The sequence below is a fragment of the Diaphorina citri genome, unplaced genomic scaffold, assembly GCF_000475195.1.
Source record: "Diaphorina citri unplaced genomic scaffold, Diaci psyllid genome assembly version 1.1 scaffold300, whole genome shotgun sequence".
NCBI classification, from domain to species: Eukaryota; Metazoa; Arthropoda; class Insecta; order Hemiptera; family Psyllidae; genus Diaphorina; species Diaphorina citri.
Window position 1 is genome coordinate 61,414 of NW_007377735.1, and position 18,468 is coordinate 79,881.

At 35.2% G+C, this 18,468-nt stretch overlaps 2 protein-coding genes across 2 annotated transcripts; one reads left to right on the forward strand and one right to left on the reverse strand.

Annotated features, from left to right (window-relative positions):
* Nucleotides 1-8,087: 8,087 nt before the first annotated feature.
* On the forward strand, nucleotides 8,088-9,469 carry LOC103507245. Its single transcript, XM_026822159.1, has 2 exons — nucleotides 8,088-8,389; nucleotides 8,585-9,469. The coding sequence occupies exon 2, from the start codon at nucleotides 8,588-8,590 to the stop codon at nucleotides 9,467-9,469; it is 882 nt and encodes a 293-aa protein (XP_026677960.1). The 5' UTR covers nucleotides 8,088-8,389; nucleotides 8,585-8,587.
* Nucleotides 9,470-14,189: 4,720 nt separating this feature from the next.
* LOC103507241 (putative Dol-P-Glc:Glc(2)Man(9)GlcNAc(2)-PP-Dol alpha-1,2-glucosyltransferase) lies at nucleotides 14,190-17,969 on the reverse strand. The gene is made up of 5 exons (XM_008471694.3): nucleotides 17,518-17,969; nucleotides 15,869-16,057; nucleotides 15,540-15,714; nucleotides 15,166-15,305; nucleotides 14,190-14,969 (listed from the first exon to the last, which is right to left on the reverse strand). The coding sequence occupies exons 1-5, from the start codon at nucleotides 17,710-17,712 to the stop codon at nucleotides 14,259-14,261; spliced, it is 1,410 nt and encodes a 469-aa protein (XP_008469916.1). The 5' UTR covers nucleotides 17,713-17,969; the 3' UTR covers nucleotides 14,190-14,258.
* Between the last annotated feature and the right edge of the window lie 499 nt (nucleotides 17,970-18,468).

Here is an 18,468-nt window from a genome sequence, read left to right on the forward strand (position 1 = left end):
AATTTCAAGCCCTTTGATGAGATCTATTTGGAAAATAACTTTAGTTTGGTGGAACCATGTTTTATCATAAACTTTGAAAATCATTTCCCATTATGAAATTGATTGACCAAGATTTTTGTTTGCTATATTATATCTTCAGATTTTCTTAAACTTCTCTTCTCTAATAACTGTTTTCCGAATTTAACTCTCAAGATAAAACTTGGTTAAAATCACCTAAGCTTTAGTTATTTTCCGAGTAGGGTGTCATTCTTTTAATGAAGGGTCAATCGTTGTAATAATTTTATACTCAATTAAGTTGTTAAGGTCCTTTTTCTTACCTTACATAATAATCTAGTCTTTGTTAAGTTACACTCTCCTTATTGTTACTGTTGTTACTTATAATTTTGTGTTTTCATCTACCTACTTTTTTGTTGATTTCTTTTATATTTTTACCGTTGAAAATTTTATTATTTTAGTCAGCCCAACAAATAGCTTACCTACCTACTTGAAGCTAATACTTAATTATGATTCTATTGTTCAAGATTAGTTTTCTAGTTTTGTACGGATAAAAATAGGACTTAAGCGTGTTCACGTCATTTCTAACAATAAGACGTAACTTGAGCTTTAATTATCTTATCATCAACAACTTACACATAAGACGGTAGGTTCTACTGTTAGCTATCTATGATGTTGAGTTCAAGACGCTTTCTGTATTACATAGGCGTTTTGCTAACAAGTTGCACAGACTTTGGAACTGTCGACTAAAGTCTGGACTTTTTATAAGTACAAAACATATTTCCTTCTCTCTCTGTCCCTTCCCATGGTCCTTTATCCCTTTTCATTTAGTTTGCAGGAACGCGATGTTGCAATACCTATTAGTTACTACTTTACTAGGTACTTAGCTTATTGTTTTAGTTCAAGCTTTAATTTATTACGTTTTGAATTTCTATGTTTCGTACCCAATTTATTACTCATATAATTTTATTACACTACCGTTTAATACAATGATTGATTCTTACAACATGTACACTATGGTACAATAACAGGGTAATTTTACTAAGTAGATCGCTATTGAGTGGTTTACTTTGGTAAATGTTTTAACTTAACAACTTTGTTTTGTGCTATTTTACTCTTTTAATGATTGTAATTTTGATTTTATAGATTTATTGATATCGCTTTAATTTAATTTTCTTCCTTTCGTAATTTGTCCTTTGTTAGTTTTGAAATTTAACCTTGACATAAGGCAACTGATATGTGGATTGTGCAAAATTAAGCGCAGCTTATAGAATTACTGTTACATCCTTAATGAATATCAGAAAGCTGACTCTGTCGTGTTGAATTTAGTTTGGATTCTGCATTAACCATTAAACCGCATTTGGAGAGGTCCAAATATTAAATTCTGAATTTATAGCTCAGGGAAAACTCATTCAGAATTCAAAAGCTCTTCTGGGTTACTACCTGAATGATTCCAGAGGTGAATACCTGGTACAGCTCCCATGTGTACTATGAAGTTGGATTAAAATTGCGAAGTTTTCCGTTTTGATATTATGTATTGTTAATAATCATTACATGAATTCCAAGTTCAGAATTCAAAAGCTCTTATGGGTTACTACCTGAATGATTCCAGAGGTGAATACCTGGTACAGATCCCATGTGTACTATGAAGTTGGATTAAAATTGCGAAGTTTTCCGTTTTGATATTATGTATTGTTAATAATCATTACATGAATTCCAAGTTTTCCTTTCCCATCTTCCTTTTTGTGTATTACATGGAACTACAATGACGTAATTTTGTATGATAATATAAAGTACATAAATAGTAAATTTATCATACATTTCCAATGTATAAACTAGGTAAGTTAGATTTATGACAGTATATTTTAATTTACAGGTTTTTTAAAATAATAAATAATTATAGATTTTTAAAATTTATTATTTAGCACAATTTTTGATGGATTTATGAATATTTATCTGTGCATTGCCATAAAATACGAGAAATACGTAATTTTTTTTATTTCGATGTGTATAGTTCCTACTTTGATTTTAAATATTTGATGTTTAGTTTTACTTTCGTTTTATTTCATTTTCCATTCAATGCGTCTGCAATACTTTTGAAGTCATCAGCAAATGAACGTTTAATATCTAATAAGTACCTACCTATAGCTCAATCCTAGATTGATCTCAATTCTGATTTGGTAAACCCCGCTTTTAGCGTGCATATTTACAAAACAACATGTAGAATGGACCACAGTCTTGCAAGTTGAAGTGAATTTAGAGGGCCTTATAACGAGTTGGTCGAGTGCTGAAATCAATCAACACTCGATAAATCAGATCCATTGTTTGTGTGATATAATCGATGTTCTACTGTACATTACCTCTTTCTTGGCTGTTTCAGGAAGTCAAATATTGCTGGAAAAACTGCAAAAATTCAAATCTCCAGTTGTGTCCTAACTTGGCCTGTCTGTATTCTAACCGGGCTGCGGCCCACATCGCGCTCAATAATTTGCATAAGGCCGCGGATGATGCTTCGGAGGTAAGATAGCGAAGAAGGTCGAGTTTTTTTTCCATGAGGCGCTTTAACATCTTAATAAATAATGTCGTTCTCGCCAAAGGCCGAGTTATATCACCATGGATTGTCTCAGGATTGAGTTTAATCCGAGTTTTTTTTTCAAGAGGTTTGATAGAGAGAACTGTAACTGCTAAGGTCTTAGGTAGGTAGGTATCGTATCGAAATCGAAGAGAGAAGGAAGACAGGATAGGAGAAATCCAGCCGTTCCGAGAACGAACATTATCCCATCAGGAAAAAATCCGCCCCGGACGATAATCGAACCCGCGGCCTAACGCTGGAACGAACTGCCAATTGAAATAACAAACCTAATCTGGTTAGGGTAGAGTGCGCCCCGGGCAGGAATCGCGACCAAGTGCTTACAAGGCTGGCTAGAACTAACATTCAATTAACCCTTTAATGCACAATTTTTAAGGAAAACTCATCATAATAACTTTCCCTCTCTACCCAGGCAATCAAGCTTCTCACGCCGCCCTGCGAATCTAACCGGGCGGCCCGCATACAAGCCCACGTGCGGCGCGGGACGGCCCTGTGCCGGCTTAAAAACCCATTTTTGCACACCTTTTTACAACACCATGAACTCGAACAGAGATTGCAGAGGTAACTCCAACTAAACTGGAGGTTCCTCTGCTACCGTGGTGGCAAATAGTTCCTACTTACCTACCATCCTGAACTCTGACATTTTTTATATAAACTGCATGTGATGTATGTATTTTTATCACTTTATATATTAGGACAAAGACACATGTGCTCAAGGTGTTGCACATGATTCTCTCATTTTATTTGGCCCAACTTACCGCCAACGCAAATTTTAACCCCGGGTTGCGCATGCGCGTATAAGTTTTGCAGGGTAATAAAGCTGTTTTATTTCGGGTTAAAGCTTAAGAAATAAACTTAGGTGCTATAATGTTTGAATGAAAGTCCCTTATCTAGCCTTAATTTCCTACCATTCTTGTCAAATTATCAACAAATAAAAATGAGAATAAAATTCCTTTGACCGTACTTCCATGTAGATAAAAATCTCACACAGTCCTGACCACTGCAAAAAGAAAAACTACTGCAAACTCGGATATTTGAAACTTGGGAGGGATTTTTGCCCCCCAATGGGCTTTCAGTTTTATGATTTTTGACGTGCGTAGGCAGCCCAGGCAAATTATATTAAGGTCAAAACTATCTGGGATTTTATTTTTTTCTCTTGCTCAATGCTAAATGTTAACCCTCTCAATCTCTTTTTTGCTGCCCTGTGGGGTGCCCTCATTTGTTGAGAAAACTCTTTGATTAAAACAGTTTGAACCTTAACTGAGATCCAATCACTCTTTTTATGTTTCTCAGAACACTCAGCTTCGTGAGTAAAATTGAGTTGCTGATGCAAGTTATAAACGAGGGTGATCAAAGTAGAAAGATTGATTAGAAATGAGAAAGAATCGCAATAGAGCCATTTCATAATCCTAGCTCAACCCCAATCTCTCTCTCGAGAGAGGTCTAAAACTATAGGCTATAGGTGTCTAGTTTGTGATGGTTTTTTTAGTATACCTAGGTATCTACCTAGCTAGGTAGGACTTGGTCTCAGCTTCTATGCATATCCTGAGGGCATAACGCCTTGTTATTAGCAATAAAAACAACAAGACCAATCTCTCTCTCGAGAGAGGTCTAAAACTATAGGCTATAGGTGTCTAGTTTGTGATGGTTTTTTTAGTATACCTATCTACCTAGCTAGGTAGGACTTGGTCTCAGCTTCTATGCATATCCTGAGGGCATAACGCCTTGTTATTAGCAATAAAAACAACAAGGGTGGTATGCACGCTTGATGAGGAAATATTTAATGCTCTCTCGACTTGAAATCTGGTACAAGTAGCTATACGTTGCGCCCCAAGTCATTTCTGTTCGCCCTACTCGACGCAGCTTAACCTGTGTGCTCACAGACCTACTTATAACATTGTATGTTAAATTTACTGTACTTAAATACCTACCTATACATTCCAAATTTCTGGGACCTACCGTTTGGCTGTCAAAATTTTCTCTGACAGAAGTTGAGGTATTACTTGATATTAACTGTAGAAAAAACTTGTGAATATCCATAGCTGTTGCGCCCCAAGTCATTTCTGTTAGCCCTACTCGATTCAGCTTAACCTGTGTGCCCACAGACCTATAACATTGCCTGTGATCCTGTGAAATTTACTGTACTTAAATACCTATGCATTTCACATTTCTGGGGTCTACCGTTTGGCTGTCAAAATTTTCTCTGACAGAAGTTGAGGTATTACTTGATATTAACTGTAGAAAAAACTTGTGAATATCCATAGCCGAATTATGTAAGTCAGGGACAGTCCGTTTTTTTATTACTTAGTATTCATTCTGACCATCAGCCAATCTGAGCCTCTCCATAGAGGAGTCTATACTATAGGCTAAAATTGTGTAAAAATTTGGATACTCTTTCTCGGTACAAGTCCACTTTGTAACGGTCTTTGATAATTTATGAATCCCTTGTGTCTATATGAAGATGAGATTGGTCTATATTTCAACTTAAAATAAAGTAACCTTTTCGCTGTATTTTTTCTTCAGTTCAAGTTTACTTCATATGAAATGTTGTCAAGTTTTGTTTCATTGCAAGACCTTATAAATCATATTATTTTGAGGTCATAAATACAGTGTCATCATTTTGATCAATGAAATCCATGAACAACCAAAGATGAAGAATTTCCGTATTCGCAGCTAGGTAGAATAAAATTCCACTGGGCTCGTGACTTACATTTTCCCTGGCAAGAAACAGCCCTCGAAAATATCGTGCTTTCCATCATGGAAACAACTTTTTAAGTTAAACTATAAAAAAAGATTTTTCAAAGTAGGGGTTAGAGAAAAAATGTGTGAGAGAGAGAGAGAAAAAAGGAGTGAGAGGAAAAAAAGAGGGGGGAGGAAATGAAGGATGCAGAAGGGGAAAGGGAGAAGCTATGCTATGTATTTGGATCCTTTAAAAGGCTGTTGGAAACAACTTTTTAAGTTAAACTATAAAAAAAGATTTTTCAAAGTAGGGGTTAGAGAAAAAATGTGAGAGAGAGAAAAAAGGAGTCAGAGGAAAAAAAGAGGGGGGAGGAAATGAAGGATGCAGAAGGGGAAAGGGAGAAGCTATGCTATGTATTTGGATCCTTTAAAAGGCTGCTGCTTTCAAGCAGGAACAGAGCAGTGCTATGCCCGTGTCAATTGATGACTGTAGGGGGGAGAGAGGAGAGGCAATGAGGGAGAGGAGGTGGGGAGAGGGATTGAGTAGAGAGAATGAAAGGGGGAGGAGAGAATGGAGGGGGAATGAAAGAGGGAGAGAAGCAACGTAGAGTGGAGGTAGGGAGGATGGGTGACCGCCTCATTATTAACCCCTACGTACCCACACTCTATCGATTTTAGGATTTTGACTTTAAATATTAAAGACTGTGCTCAAAAAAAGGGAGAATTAGGAAAAAATTCGGCGTACTCATAGGATGGATTTGAATTGAGATGAACTGTGTTGTCCAGTGGTGACCAGACTTAACTTCAGTACCGAGGATCCTGGTTTGAATTCAAATATTCTTTGTTCTACATGAATGCCGCCAGCTTTAAATCCAGCTCTAGTATTTTATTTGCAATGTAGTTAGGAGGGATTAACTCTGTGAGTTTGCTCTCAAGACGAGAAAATACGTATTTACTTGAAAAACTAATGCTAGGAAGTAAAAGGCTGCTGCTTTCAAGCAGGAACAGAGCAGTGCTATGCCCGTGTCAATTGATGACTGTAGGGGGGAGAGAGGAGAGGCAATGAGGGAGAGGAGGTGGGGAGAGGGATTGAGTAGAGAGAATGAAAGGGGGAGGAGAGAATGGAGGGGGAATGAAAGAGGGAGAGAAGCAACGTAGAGTGGAGGTAGGGAGGATGGGTGACCGCCTCATTATTAACCCCTACGTACCCACACTCTATCGATTTTAGGATTTCGACTTTAAATATTAAAGACTGTGCTCAAAAAAAAGGGAGAATTAGGAAAAAATTCGGCGTACTCATAGGATGGATTTGAATTGGGATGAACTGTGTTGTCCAGTGGTCACCAGACTTGACTTGCATACCGAGGATCCTGGTTTAAATTCGAATATTCTTTGTTCTACATGAATGCCGCCAGCTTTGAATCCAGCTCTAGTATTTGACTTGCAATGTAGTTAGGAGGGATTAACTCTGTGAGTTTGCTCTCAAGACGAGAAAATACGTATTTACTTGAAAAACTAATGCTAGGAAGAGTGTTTAAGTCCATTAACTTGAGATGAGAGATGCTTCGAGATCGAAGGCATCACGGACATACATAAATTTTGAACAAATCAGCGGGAGAAGTGAATTTTGTCGAGTTTTTGAAATTCACTTTTGGTATTTGTTCAACAATATAGTGTGAGATATTTTTATTAGTACTTTTAGAGTTGGCTTCAATTCTGGATTGAACTGGGTATCAACATCGAAGGCAGCTTATCGAAAATAGTATGCACCAGTTAGAAATGCGTAAATGGTATAAGAGTTTCGCAAGCAAAGGGCTTTATCAGGAAGTAAAAGTAGAAATCATTGTGGAGAGGTCTTATTAGAAAGGACTTGGAGCTGGTAGGTACCTTGTTTTCTGATAATGGCAGAACAAATAGGGAGTGATAATAATCATGAATGTTTCGGGCATTGTAAATTCGAGATCGAAGGCAGCTTATCGAAAATAGTATGCACTAGTTAGAAATGCGTAAATGGTATAAGAGTTTCGTAAGCAAAGGGCTTTATCAGGAAGTAAAAGTAGAAATCATTGTGGAGAGGTCTTATTAGAAAGGACTTAGAGCTGGTAGGTACCTTGTTTTCTGATAATGGCAGAACAAATAGGGAGTGATAATAATCATGAATGTTTCGGGCATTGTAAATTCGAGTTGCATCTTTAGAGAAACAAAGTGTGTGCAAATATTAAGTCCATAGTTCATTTCAAGTAGTACTTTATAGCTTACCTATCGAATGTTGGCCATTCAAATAATTCATTGAAGCTAATACTTAATTATGATTTTATTGTTCAAGATTAGTTTTCTAGTTTTGTACGGATAAAAATAGGACTTAGGCGTGTGTACTGTGTAACCCTATTCACGTCATTTCTAACAATAAGACGTAACTTGAGCTTTAATTATCTTATCATCGACTATCGCAGGTTCTACTGTTAGCTATCTATGGTGTTGAGTTCAAGACGCTTTCTGTATTAAATAGGGGTTTTGCTAACAAGTTGCACAGACTTTGGAACTGTCGACTAAAGTCTGGACTTTTTATAAGTACAAAACATATTTCCTTCTCTCTCTGTAGAACCTCGATTATATCAACTCTCTATTAAATCAACTCCAAAAATCGGGGTTTCCCCTATATTTCAAGGAAAGCCGACTTTATCAGAGGAACAGATCATCGAAAGTGTTCAAATAATGAGACTAATGACGAAGAAAACAATATCGAAGATGTGTTTTTTGTTTTTTTCTCAGTTTGTTTTATTTAATTTAAAAATAAAAGGGTATTTCTTCCCTATTTTGTTCTTTTGTACCACTAAATTTGGCCCTATTTTCATTATTTTATACGGAATTTCGATTATATCAACTTTTATACAGAACCTCGATAATATAAACTACCCTCGGTCCCAATTAGTTGATATAATCGATGTTCTACTGTACATTACCTCTTTCTTGGCTGTTTCAGGAAGTCAAATATTGCTGGAAAAACTGCAAAAATTCAAACCAAAAATAGCCGTCTTCAATGGTAAATTAATCTATGAAGTTTTCTCTGGCAAGAAAGATTTCAACTTTGGAAGGCAACCAGGTTTGGTGGATGGGACAAACACAGTGAGTTCATTTTTTATCTATCGTATCCTATTTACTCGGACAAAGCTAATCAATTCTGTTTGTATGTTTTTTCCTACGCTAAAACGTACGAAAGGGGTTTCAACCAGCTCGTTAACTGTTGGAGCAACTTGAGAGGACGTCGAAATAGTCAGACTGACTCTGTTCTAATGTTGAATGATTTGTGTTGTGTTTCAGTACATGTGGGTAATGCCTTCGTCCAGTGCTCGGTGTGCACAACTACCACGAGCTAGTGACAAAGTTCCATTCTATTCAGCCCTCAAGAAGTTCCGAGATTATTTGAATGGCCTCCTCCCTGAGATAGACGAAAGTGACATCGTGTTCTGTAATAGCAAACTGAAGAATTACAAGGAAGACAGCAGGGATGATTTGGATGGCGATTTGTCACTCATTCTGAAGAAAGAAGATGACGAGGAACCATCCTTGAAAAAGAAAAGAGGAAGGCCGAAGAAAAACAAATTACTAGATGGAGAAGAAGTGAAGAGAGAACCCAAGGAGAAACTACCAACGTTATTTGATGATGATCCATCAAAGAAGAAAAGAGGGCGTCCTAAGAAAATCAAAGGAGAAAATAATGCACCTGTTGGCTTCAACAATTCTGATCTCGATATAAAACCAGAGAAATCAAATAGTTCAGAAATCTCAAGTCTGCCCTCTATCTACAACATGGTGGGGAATCAGATGCGGTGTAACAGTTTTGTATCCTCGCCAGTATCATGTCCTGTAAGTTACAACAGGAGTGATACGATATCTCCTGGAGATTCCCGGAGTCACTCTACAGATCATCTATCTCACTCCGACGTGAAGGAGAATACACCCCTGTATGAAAGCAATACCTTCACGGAGGAACCAAGCACAAGTCCCAAGACTGAATACCCACCTTCCTCTATGAAAGAAGAACCTAATGCTCAAAATAATGAATGCTGCTTCCCAAGTGCCAGTGTCAAGGATGAGACGCCTCCTCAGGGTTTCCTAGAATATGATTCCTTCTCCATGGATCCTGATAGTAACAGTAGATATTTATCTCCAAAGCCTCAACAACAGGCGGCATACTTCAACTGACGTTCTTATGATTTAGGTATATATCTTTATTTTCGAGGCTCTGCTGCCTCCAGAAGAAAAGAAGTTGGAGTCAACTTGGCAGATCAAAGGGTCTAGGGTCACCCAGTATTCCTCCCTGTTGCTTAACATGACTGTCTTCTAGGTGCTGTGAGCATGTAATAGGTGGCGTTTATACCCTGAAACTAGGTGAGGTGTATTGATTTATAAACAAGATGTATTGCCGTTACTAGACTCCGTTATAATCTTATTACCGACTTTTCTTTGAACCTTATGTGTGTTGTCAAAACTTCCAAATGGAGAGCTTAGGTAGAGTTTTATTGAGTTAAAGCTCACCCAGTTACGAGTTGGTAAAAGCAAGGTTAGTCTAGTGAAGCACTTGTTTGTCATGCACAAGGTCCCGGGTTTGATCCTTGGAGCGAACGCAAAATTTTCGCGGAACTCAAACGGGTACCTGGAACTGTTGTACTGACCCGAAAAAGGGTTAGTCTAGTGAAGCACTTGTTTGTCATGCCCAAGGTCCCGGGTTTGATCCTTGGAGCGAACGCAAAATTTTCGCGGAACTCAAACGGGTACCTGGAACTGTTGTACTGACCCGAAAAATTTGATTGATGAAAAATAAATGGAAAATGAACTCCAGAATTCCTCAGAGGCAGGTATTATTATGAAACGAGTTTTCTGCGAATTTAAAATTCCAAAAATTCATGAATACCTACTAATTTATGAATTTCGGATGAAACGCAAAATTGTTTAGTATTGCATTGGTAGCCCTATTTCGATGTGTATAGTTCCTACTTTGATTTTAAATATTTGATGTTTAGTTTTACTTTTGTTTTATTTCATTTTCCATTCAATGCGTCTGCAATACTTTTGAAGTCATCAGCAAATGAACGTTTAATATCTAATAAGTACCTACCTACTCGAGAATTGTTTACAATCTAGTTTCGTTTAAGCAATTGAAGTGTTAAATATTTTGATCATCTTCCTGACTGTTTTAAGTTATTGATTTATACGAGAGTAGTACATGACTCGTGACTTCATTAGGTAATATTGACACGACATTGTCAATCTTATCCTACGAGATTTTATGTTTTTTAAAAATCTACTTTTATTTTGATTTCTATTTACAGAAGTCTAATGCAGGAAGTAATTCAACCAATGGAACTATAAAATCCTTCTGATTTTAATTCGACATTTGTATAACAATCGTTTCGAAATTATAGGAAAATTCCTTGCTTTTTTCATCCATAGTGTTTACCCTAGATAACTTTATGAAAATAGTAAAATGAATAGGGATGAAGTGGGTATTAGAAGAGAATAGGGAAGTAAATGAACGAGTGATAAGTTAAACATACCAGAGACTATTGTTTGCGTGTTTCGTATGAGATTTTCTTATGGTTACCAGTAGTACTATTGTTCAAAATATTCTTATTGTTTCCTATTAAAATAAATCCCTTAAGTTAACCCTTTCTTTTCAATCCATACATTATTTGAAAACGTAAATAAATTTTCTGATAAAAGGAGTGGAATCCAACTTTCTACCAGTTTTCATGTGGCAAGAAATATTTATGTAAATAAAATATAACTCGTTCAGTATTAATTTATTTGCTCTATTGAAATCTAGTCTCCAAAGAATGAGATATTTTTCACTCAGATTATTTTCTAATTAGGTACTAATTTTATCTGTCCCACTAATGTTCGGTATGCATTATGTGTGGAAAGGTGCTCAATGTTCATTTTCGAAACTGGAAGGAAGGAAATCATACTGAACATTTGTGGGTGTAAAAGATCATATGGGTTTCTCATTTGATCTACATGCATAGTGATCTAGAACGTGCAATACATGAGTTACGATATAAATAGTATTAGAAAGGTCGTTGTTTTGAAAATCATCACCTCTATGCCCCGCCCTTTTGTAGTTGTGGCCTTTAATTTTTGATTTCTAGGTTTAGTTTTGTTTGAGTACTCAACCAATTTCATATATAGAATAATCTATCTTCTGCTAATCTATACAATTACAATTTCTTGTCCAAGGGATTTGGTTTCTGTGCATGAAACCAGTCGATTATATGAATCAGTCAATTATATAGCACAACGATACGAGTTTGAACGGAACTGTACCTAGAAATCCCCCTGTTAGAGCTGCAATTTAGTGTAAATTTTAAAACTAAATACGATTTTAACACCTAGTTAAATTTTATAACCAACCACTTAGATCATGGCCACTGTGTAATGATAGGTGACTGTCAGGCAATATACCGTGTTGCTACCTCAAAGGGAGTTCACTCAGCCTTTTGAATCTAACTAAAAATTGGCTTAATCCTGAAATGGTATCGCGGAAATGAAGCTGATACAAATTCATTGTCCTACTTTTTGTCACGTCTTGGTCGGAGAAAAAAAATCACTAATACCTCTACTCTTAATCTCAGGACTAAGGAAGTTCAAATACTCCTGTCTACCTCAAAGGGGTGATCTTTTTCAGAATCATTTCGCGTGTATTATTCTTGCTCAGTTTATATTTCTTCCTACTGTGTTGATGGTCTTCATGTTGATTTCGTTATTTTTTTATTTAGTTTTCCATTTTATTAATGTACCTAATTATCTATTTATTTTTTTAGTTTGTATCATACAATTCTAGTTTCGACTGGCATCAGCATTCAACATGTCTTCGAACATTAGGTATTTTTGTATGTCAGGTTATTTTGTATGTCCAGCAAAACCTCTATTTAAAGGGGTTGAACCGCTTTTGATGTACACGAAACTAGACTTCTATTAAGTGTTTTAAGTTATTTAATTATAAGAATAAAGTTGGACAGTGTAAAATAAATTGATTATTTTATTTTCTCTCTTGATTCCAGATTTAGACATTTATGTAGGTCTGGGTAACGTGTTTATCGGTACAATAGGTTTATCTGAAGTTCCAGACCATACGGTTCAATCCACATCAGCAATAGTTTAACAAAGGTCTTCAGCCACTTGTGAACAGAATGTTAAGTTTACATTTACACCAAGCAATTTTACAGAATTATTTCTGCTTTAAAATTAAGCTAAATAATATAGAATTTCAAAAATGAATAAATTTGCATTTTCAGATCGATTTTCGCATGAATGTTATTTTTGTAAATTATTGATACAAAATCAGTTTGTTTCTAAATGTTTAATTTACACTAAGTTTCTATTTCGATCGTATTCTTCCTACATAAGCGACTGTTCACTTGGTAAGGAACCTGATTGGTACTGATTTGGGAGTAAGTTGTGTGTTTTCTAACCTTTTTAAATGTCACATCCAGACTCGTAAAAATATAACCAGTGATCAACATCTTGATTGCTGAAAAATAAATGAGCCAAAAAGATAAAAAGAAATCAATTGGTCTGAGGAAATAAAGTTAACAAAAATTTATTAATTACCTATAATACAACTTACATTAATTATAATCAAATTATTGAGATCCAAGTTGCAATATCGCATATATCTAACATTTACATCGGTGCCACGTACTTATTACTAAGTAAAAAAAAAAAAAAAAAAAAAAAAAAAAAAAAAAAAAAAAACAAACAGGAACAAACTTGAAATCGTGAGGACAAAAAAGAAACCTTTGAGGTCATTACACCTAAGTTATCTACCTGTCTTTGGTTCTTGAAATTTCCAAAAAATAAACCGGGACTTAGCGCGAAAAACGAAAATTTTGACGGTGTAAAAAAGAGAGTTACAGTCGGACTTAGCATTTGAATTTATCCTCATATCAGTGTTGCAAATTTCGTGATCAGTTGTTAAGAAGAAAAATAAAATTGTCCACTTTACTTCGAATATAAAATATGATTGTCCAAGAGCCGCGAAAGAATAAACGCAGCATCATTTGAACAAAGGTCACTGTTTCTCTAAATGTTGAAAGAACAGTGTCAATGTTGATATGAATCCAAGTTCACATCAAATACTTGTCATTTGAAATAATAATGGTCGGGATTAAAATAAGTTAAAAGTCAACACTACAGACAGAAACAAAAGAAAATACACTCATTCATAAACAACAGAATGGACTAGACAAGTTACAAGTGACAAAAAAAAAAAAAAAAAAAAAATCAAGTTTTCACTTTGATATGAATGCAAGTTCACATCAAATACTTGTCATTTGAAATAATAATGGTCGGGATTAAAATAAGTTAAAAGTCAAAACTACAGACAGAAACAAAAGAAAATACACCTCATTCATAAACAACAGAATGGACTAGACAAGTTACAAGTGACAAAAAAAAAAAAAAAAAAAACAATCAGCAATAGAAAGGTCTTCCTACATAAGCGACTGTTCACTTGGTAAGGAACCTGATTGGTACTGATTTGGGAGTAAGTTGTGTGTTTGCTAACCTTTTTAAATGTCACATCCAGACTCGTAAAAATAAAACCAGTGATCAACATCTTGATTGCTGAAAAATAAATGAGCCAAAAAGATAAAAAGAAATCAATTGGTCTGAGGAAAGAAAGTTAACAAAAATTTATTAATTACCTATAATACAACTTACATGAATTATAATCTAATTATTGAGATCCAAGTTGCAATATCGCATATCTAACATTTACATCGGTGCCACGTACTTATTACTAAGTTTTTTTTAAAAAAAAAAAAAAAAAAAAAAATAGAAAAAAAAACTGTCTTCCCAGTAAATCCGTTAAAACTTCAGGATGCTTAACTATTTGACTTAAAATTGAAATGTAGGTATTTCATGGTTTTCCCTATTAAAATTGGCATGTGTAGCACCGAACTAAAATTCGTGTGAATGAGCAAACAAGAAACATCTACCACATGATTCTTTGAATATCAGCACTGTCTTCCCAGTAAAACTTCTTTGTAAAGAATATGTAAATTGTGACGATGTTGATGAGAGAATTAAATGAAAACTCCAGAGCCAACTCCCACCATTTCAGACTATTGATATTGAAATGTAAACGATACAAAATAAAAGGCATGATGAAGTATCTCAACTCTAAAAGCAATTGGGGGACGAGATTCAAGAACACACAAGTAGTGAACAGGAAAAAATATTTGAAAGTGCAATTCCTCATGAGATGATAGAAGGAAAACACATAGACGGGAATCATGAGATATCGGAAATATGGAATGTTTTCGTAGAGACGTTTCCAAATGTAAAATGTGTAATGTCTGTTGTCAGCTAAAGTGAAAGGGTGTACTAATGTGTTGTGCTGGATTATGTAGTAGAATGCAACAGCCCATAGCAACAGAATGAATGAACGATCTATGGAAAACAAGAGTTTGGAGAAACTTTCTAAACTTCTCAGTGCGTACGGTAGAGAGAAAAATAAACAAAACGTGGCAAAGTAGAACATCTGAGGAACATGAACCACAGGTTTGTGAGAGCTCCTATCTCCCACTACAATGCCTTGGTTGAGCATAATGAACAGAACAAATAGAAACATAACCATAGCAAAACCAATCACTTTCTTGTGGGTCCCTCTGCTGATTAACTGCTTGATCATTGCTTGGCTGACCTGAAATGAAACAAGAGGAATATTTTGTTAGAATGCTACATGGAATTATCAAAGGATTACAAAGCATTACAGATACAATGAGATCAGAAAGTGTCCTGATCTCTAATATCACCTATGATCTCAAACTAGGAAAAGAAGTTAAATACTGTGCCTCCTCCTGTATATCATCCAATAAGAATAGCAAAGTAACTCTTACTTTCAAGTATGATCCTTTACTGAATGCATTTTTCTTTGACATCTTTTCAAAGAACACTTCCAAGTCAGATAGAACTATTTCAGTGGCAATATAGAACACCCAGATGATATTGGTCTGTCTCACCATTACTGCAAAGAAACCTGTAAGGAAAAAGTTGAAAATTAATAGAAGTTGTAATAAGTTTCAAAATCTCAAGATTGTGATTTTGACAATCAGAAGCAATGCTTCTAGAATATACCAAAATATTCTGCTTGTTTTCATTACACTTGACATGGTGACTTTATTATTTTTTTTTTTCATTATTATTATTTCAATTATTTAATGCCCATCTATTTAAAAACAGAAACCGTTTTGCAATCAATCACAAATCTTACCCATTGCAGCTGACAGTTGATACTTGGATTGTAAATTCAGAGCATACATTAAAAGAACCATGGAAGTTGAGAGAGCATCTGTGTAGTACAAAAAAGAGAAGAAATAGAGCACTGGAAAAGTGCTTATGTTCAGAGCTGACAATAGAATTTTGAATAAGCTCATCTGATCAATGCCCTGAAACAAATAAAATAAACAATAAATCCAAACTGATAATGAAACTACTAAATTCAAACAAAAAATAAAAATTAACATCTAAGTAAAATATAATGTCTTTGGAATTACTACTCAAGTACTAATGGAGATTATAAGACAGATCCATAATACTCACATCTTTGGAAATATTTTTCACTTTCAAAATTTCGTAAATGAGATAAAAATTGAAAATAGCACAGATCAAATTGGTTGAGCGGAGAATGTTGACAGTGCATATGTCATATTTGAGTAGGAGACCAATGGGTTTGAATATTCCAATGGAGAATAAGTACAGTCCTGGCAGAGTTGTGATCTTATGGTCCCACTGAAAGTAAAAAAAAAGGAAATTATTACACTTGGTGAACAATTAATCAAAACCATTGTAAACAAACAAAATGAGTTTTAAACTCAACTCAACAATTTTTCTTTTTGTCAGTATGTTTGTTTAATGCACATTATCACATATTTTGTCCAATTTTAAAGAATTTGGGAAAATGTGGAAATTATTACACTTGGTGAACAATTAATCAAAATCATTGTAAACAAACAAAATTAGTTTTAAACTTAACTCAACAATTTTTCTTTTTGTCAGTATGTTTGTTTAATGCACATTATCACATATTTTGTCCAATTTTAAAGAATTTGGGAAAATGTTCTACACATGTTTAGTGATTAGTTTTTTTTTGTCCTATTGTGGGCAGTTAAAGTAGTGAGTGAAATCTTAGGTGAACTACTAACTAGAGGGTATTCTTCACTCATAATATCAAACTAGCTGAATTCTGTCACTTTGCTCTGGAATCCCACTAGTTCATCCCGAGGCATGGCCAAACTTGTAGAAAAGGCATGGCCGAACTTGTAGAAAATAAAAAAATAGGGTCGCGCTGCGCGCTCCCTATTAGCTGCATAGTTACCAGACTAAAAACATAAATGAAACTCAAAATGTTGGTTGAGAGCGGAACATTTCTCTCCTGCAGTCTCTACACTCTGAGTATTTCTTATGGTGGAGATTTTAGCAATCGGTGATTAGTTTTTTTTTTTGTCCTATTGTGGGCAGTTGAAGTAGTGAGTGAAATCTTAGGTGAACTACTAACTAGAGGGTATTCTTCACTCATAATATCAAACTAGCTGAATTCTGTCACTTCACTCTGGAATCCCACTAGTTCATCCCGAGGCATGGCCAAACTTGTAGAAAATAAAAAAAAAAAATAGGGTCGCGCTGCATGCTCCCTATTAGCTGCATAGTTACCAAACTAAAAACATAAATAAAACTCAAAATGTTGGTTGAGAGCGGAACATTTCTCTCCTGCAGTCTCTACACTCTGAGTATTTCTTATGGTGGAGATTTTAGCAATCAAAAATTGATCATATCTCAGGATTGGTTTAGATTTTCGAAAAATCCTTTCTTATTGCACACCTAGACCATAAAAGGAAAATTCCTACCAAATTTCAGCTTTCTAGGTGTTGTGGTTCAGGAGAAAGAGCAATCAGTGTGTGAATATGAAATGTGAATTGTGAATGAGTGAATGGATCTTGATTTTATAATATAAGATAAGTAGGTGATGTTTTCGGTTTAGATTTTTGAAAAATCCTTTCTTATTGCACACCTAGACCATAAAAGGAATATTCCTACCAAATTTCAGCTTTCTAGGTGTTGTGGTTCTTGAGATTGAGCAATCAGTGTGTGAATATGAAATGTGAATTGTGAATGAGTGAATGGATCTTGATTTTATAATATAAGATAAGTAGGTGATGTTTTCCTGCAACTCTCAAGCATACAGTACCTACCTCAAAGAAATTTCCTTTACAGAATTTGGCAGCCTGTGGGATATGAAACTGCTCGTCAATGTATGGATTTGGCTGAGTATAGTTGAAGAAGTAACTAATCAACACTGACACCAGGGAAAACAGAACGAAACACACAAGTTGTAGCATTCGAACTGTTAGAAAGGAACTCTGCATTTTGGCTTCTGACTTGGTCATTCTTACAACTTTTAGGGACTTTTCCCTAAACTTATCAAATGGTTGTTTCCGGGATCAGAGTTTTGCAGCCCCAAAGTGATTGTCAGAGACTTCCATGATTATTTAAAGAAGGACAACAGTTGGGAATTCACCTCTCTGTCCAGACCCAAGGGCTGCCTTCTGCCTTGTCTTCGAACTTTTACTACTTCTGCTTCCACTAATCAACTCAAAAGTCCCTCAAACTCAAAAGATAATAAAAAAAATATAAGAGCTTCGAAAGTTTCTCTGTTTCTGTATACTTTTATTACTTTTACGAAAAAGTTAAAATGTAAATAAACAACAAATAAACATCTTACAGCGTTGCCAGATGAATAGTCGTATTTTTTATTCCAATGCACATCGCCATTAGTGATCTTGAGGCCGTGGTTATGAACAAAGCTGAGATGAGCTCGGACGACGTGAGATAGCTGTCCCGGCGGCAATTTTTAAAATTCATTTTATATTTATTTTTGTTTGCTTTGTAATTTGCTTGTTTTTAATAGCTAATATAAATGAAAAGTATAATATAAACGTGCAAACTAAAGATAAAAAGTAAAAAATGAATTCAGATTGTACAAGTTGCGGAAAAAAAAACAAAAATTCGAATTTCCCGCCAACTTTACACACAAAAAGGCCGACGATGGCCTATCTCGTATTATTTTTATAAAGAAAAAACGAGGAAAAATATTTCACTTACCACTCCAGTCTTGGGGTCGGTGATCTCATTGTACAAGCACA

What these genes read in the sequence shown, in the direction of transcription:
- LOC103507241 (XM_008471694.3), bottom strand. Translation starts at nt 17,712, where the DNA reads ATGACCAAGTCAGAAGCCAAAATGCAGAGTTCCTTTCTAACAGTTCGA. An exon ending in GTAAAGGAAATTTCTTTGAG is followed by an intron (nt 16,058 to 17,517) that starts GTAGGTACTGTA and finishes TTTTACTTTCAG; the next exon opens with TGGGACCATAAGATCACAAC. An exon ending in TCAACTGTCAGCTGCAATGG is followed by an intron (nt 15,306 to 15,539) that starts GTAAGATTTGTG and finishes TTTTCCTTACAG; the next exon opens with GTTTCTTTGCAGTAATGGTG.
- LOC103507245 (XM_026822159.1), top strand. Translation starts at nt 8,588, where the DNA reads ATGTGGGTAATGCCTTCGTCCAGTGCTCGGTGTGCACAACTACCACGA.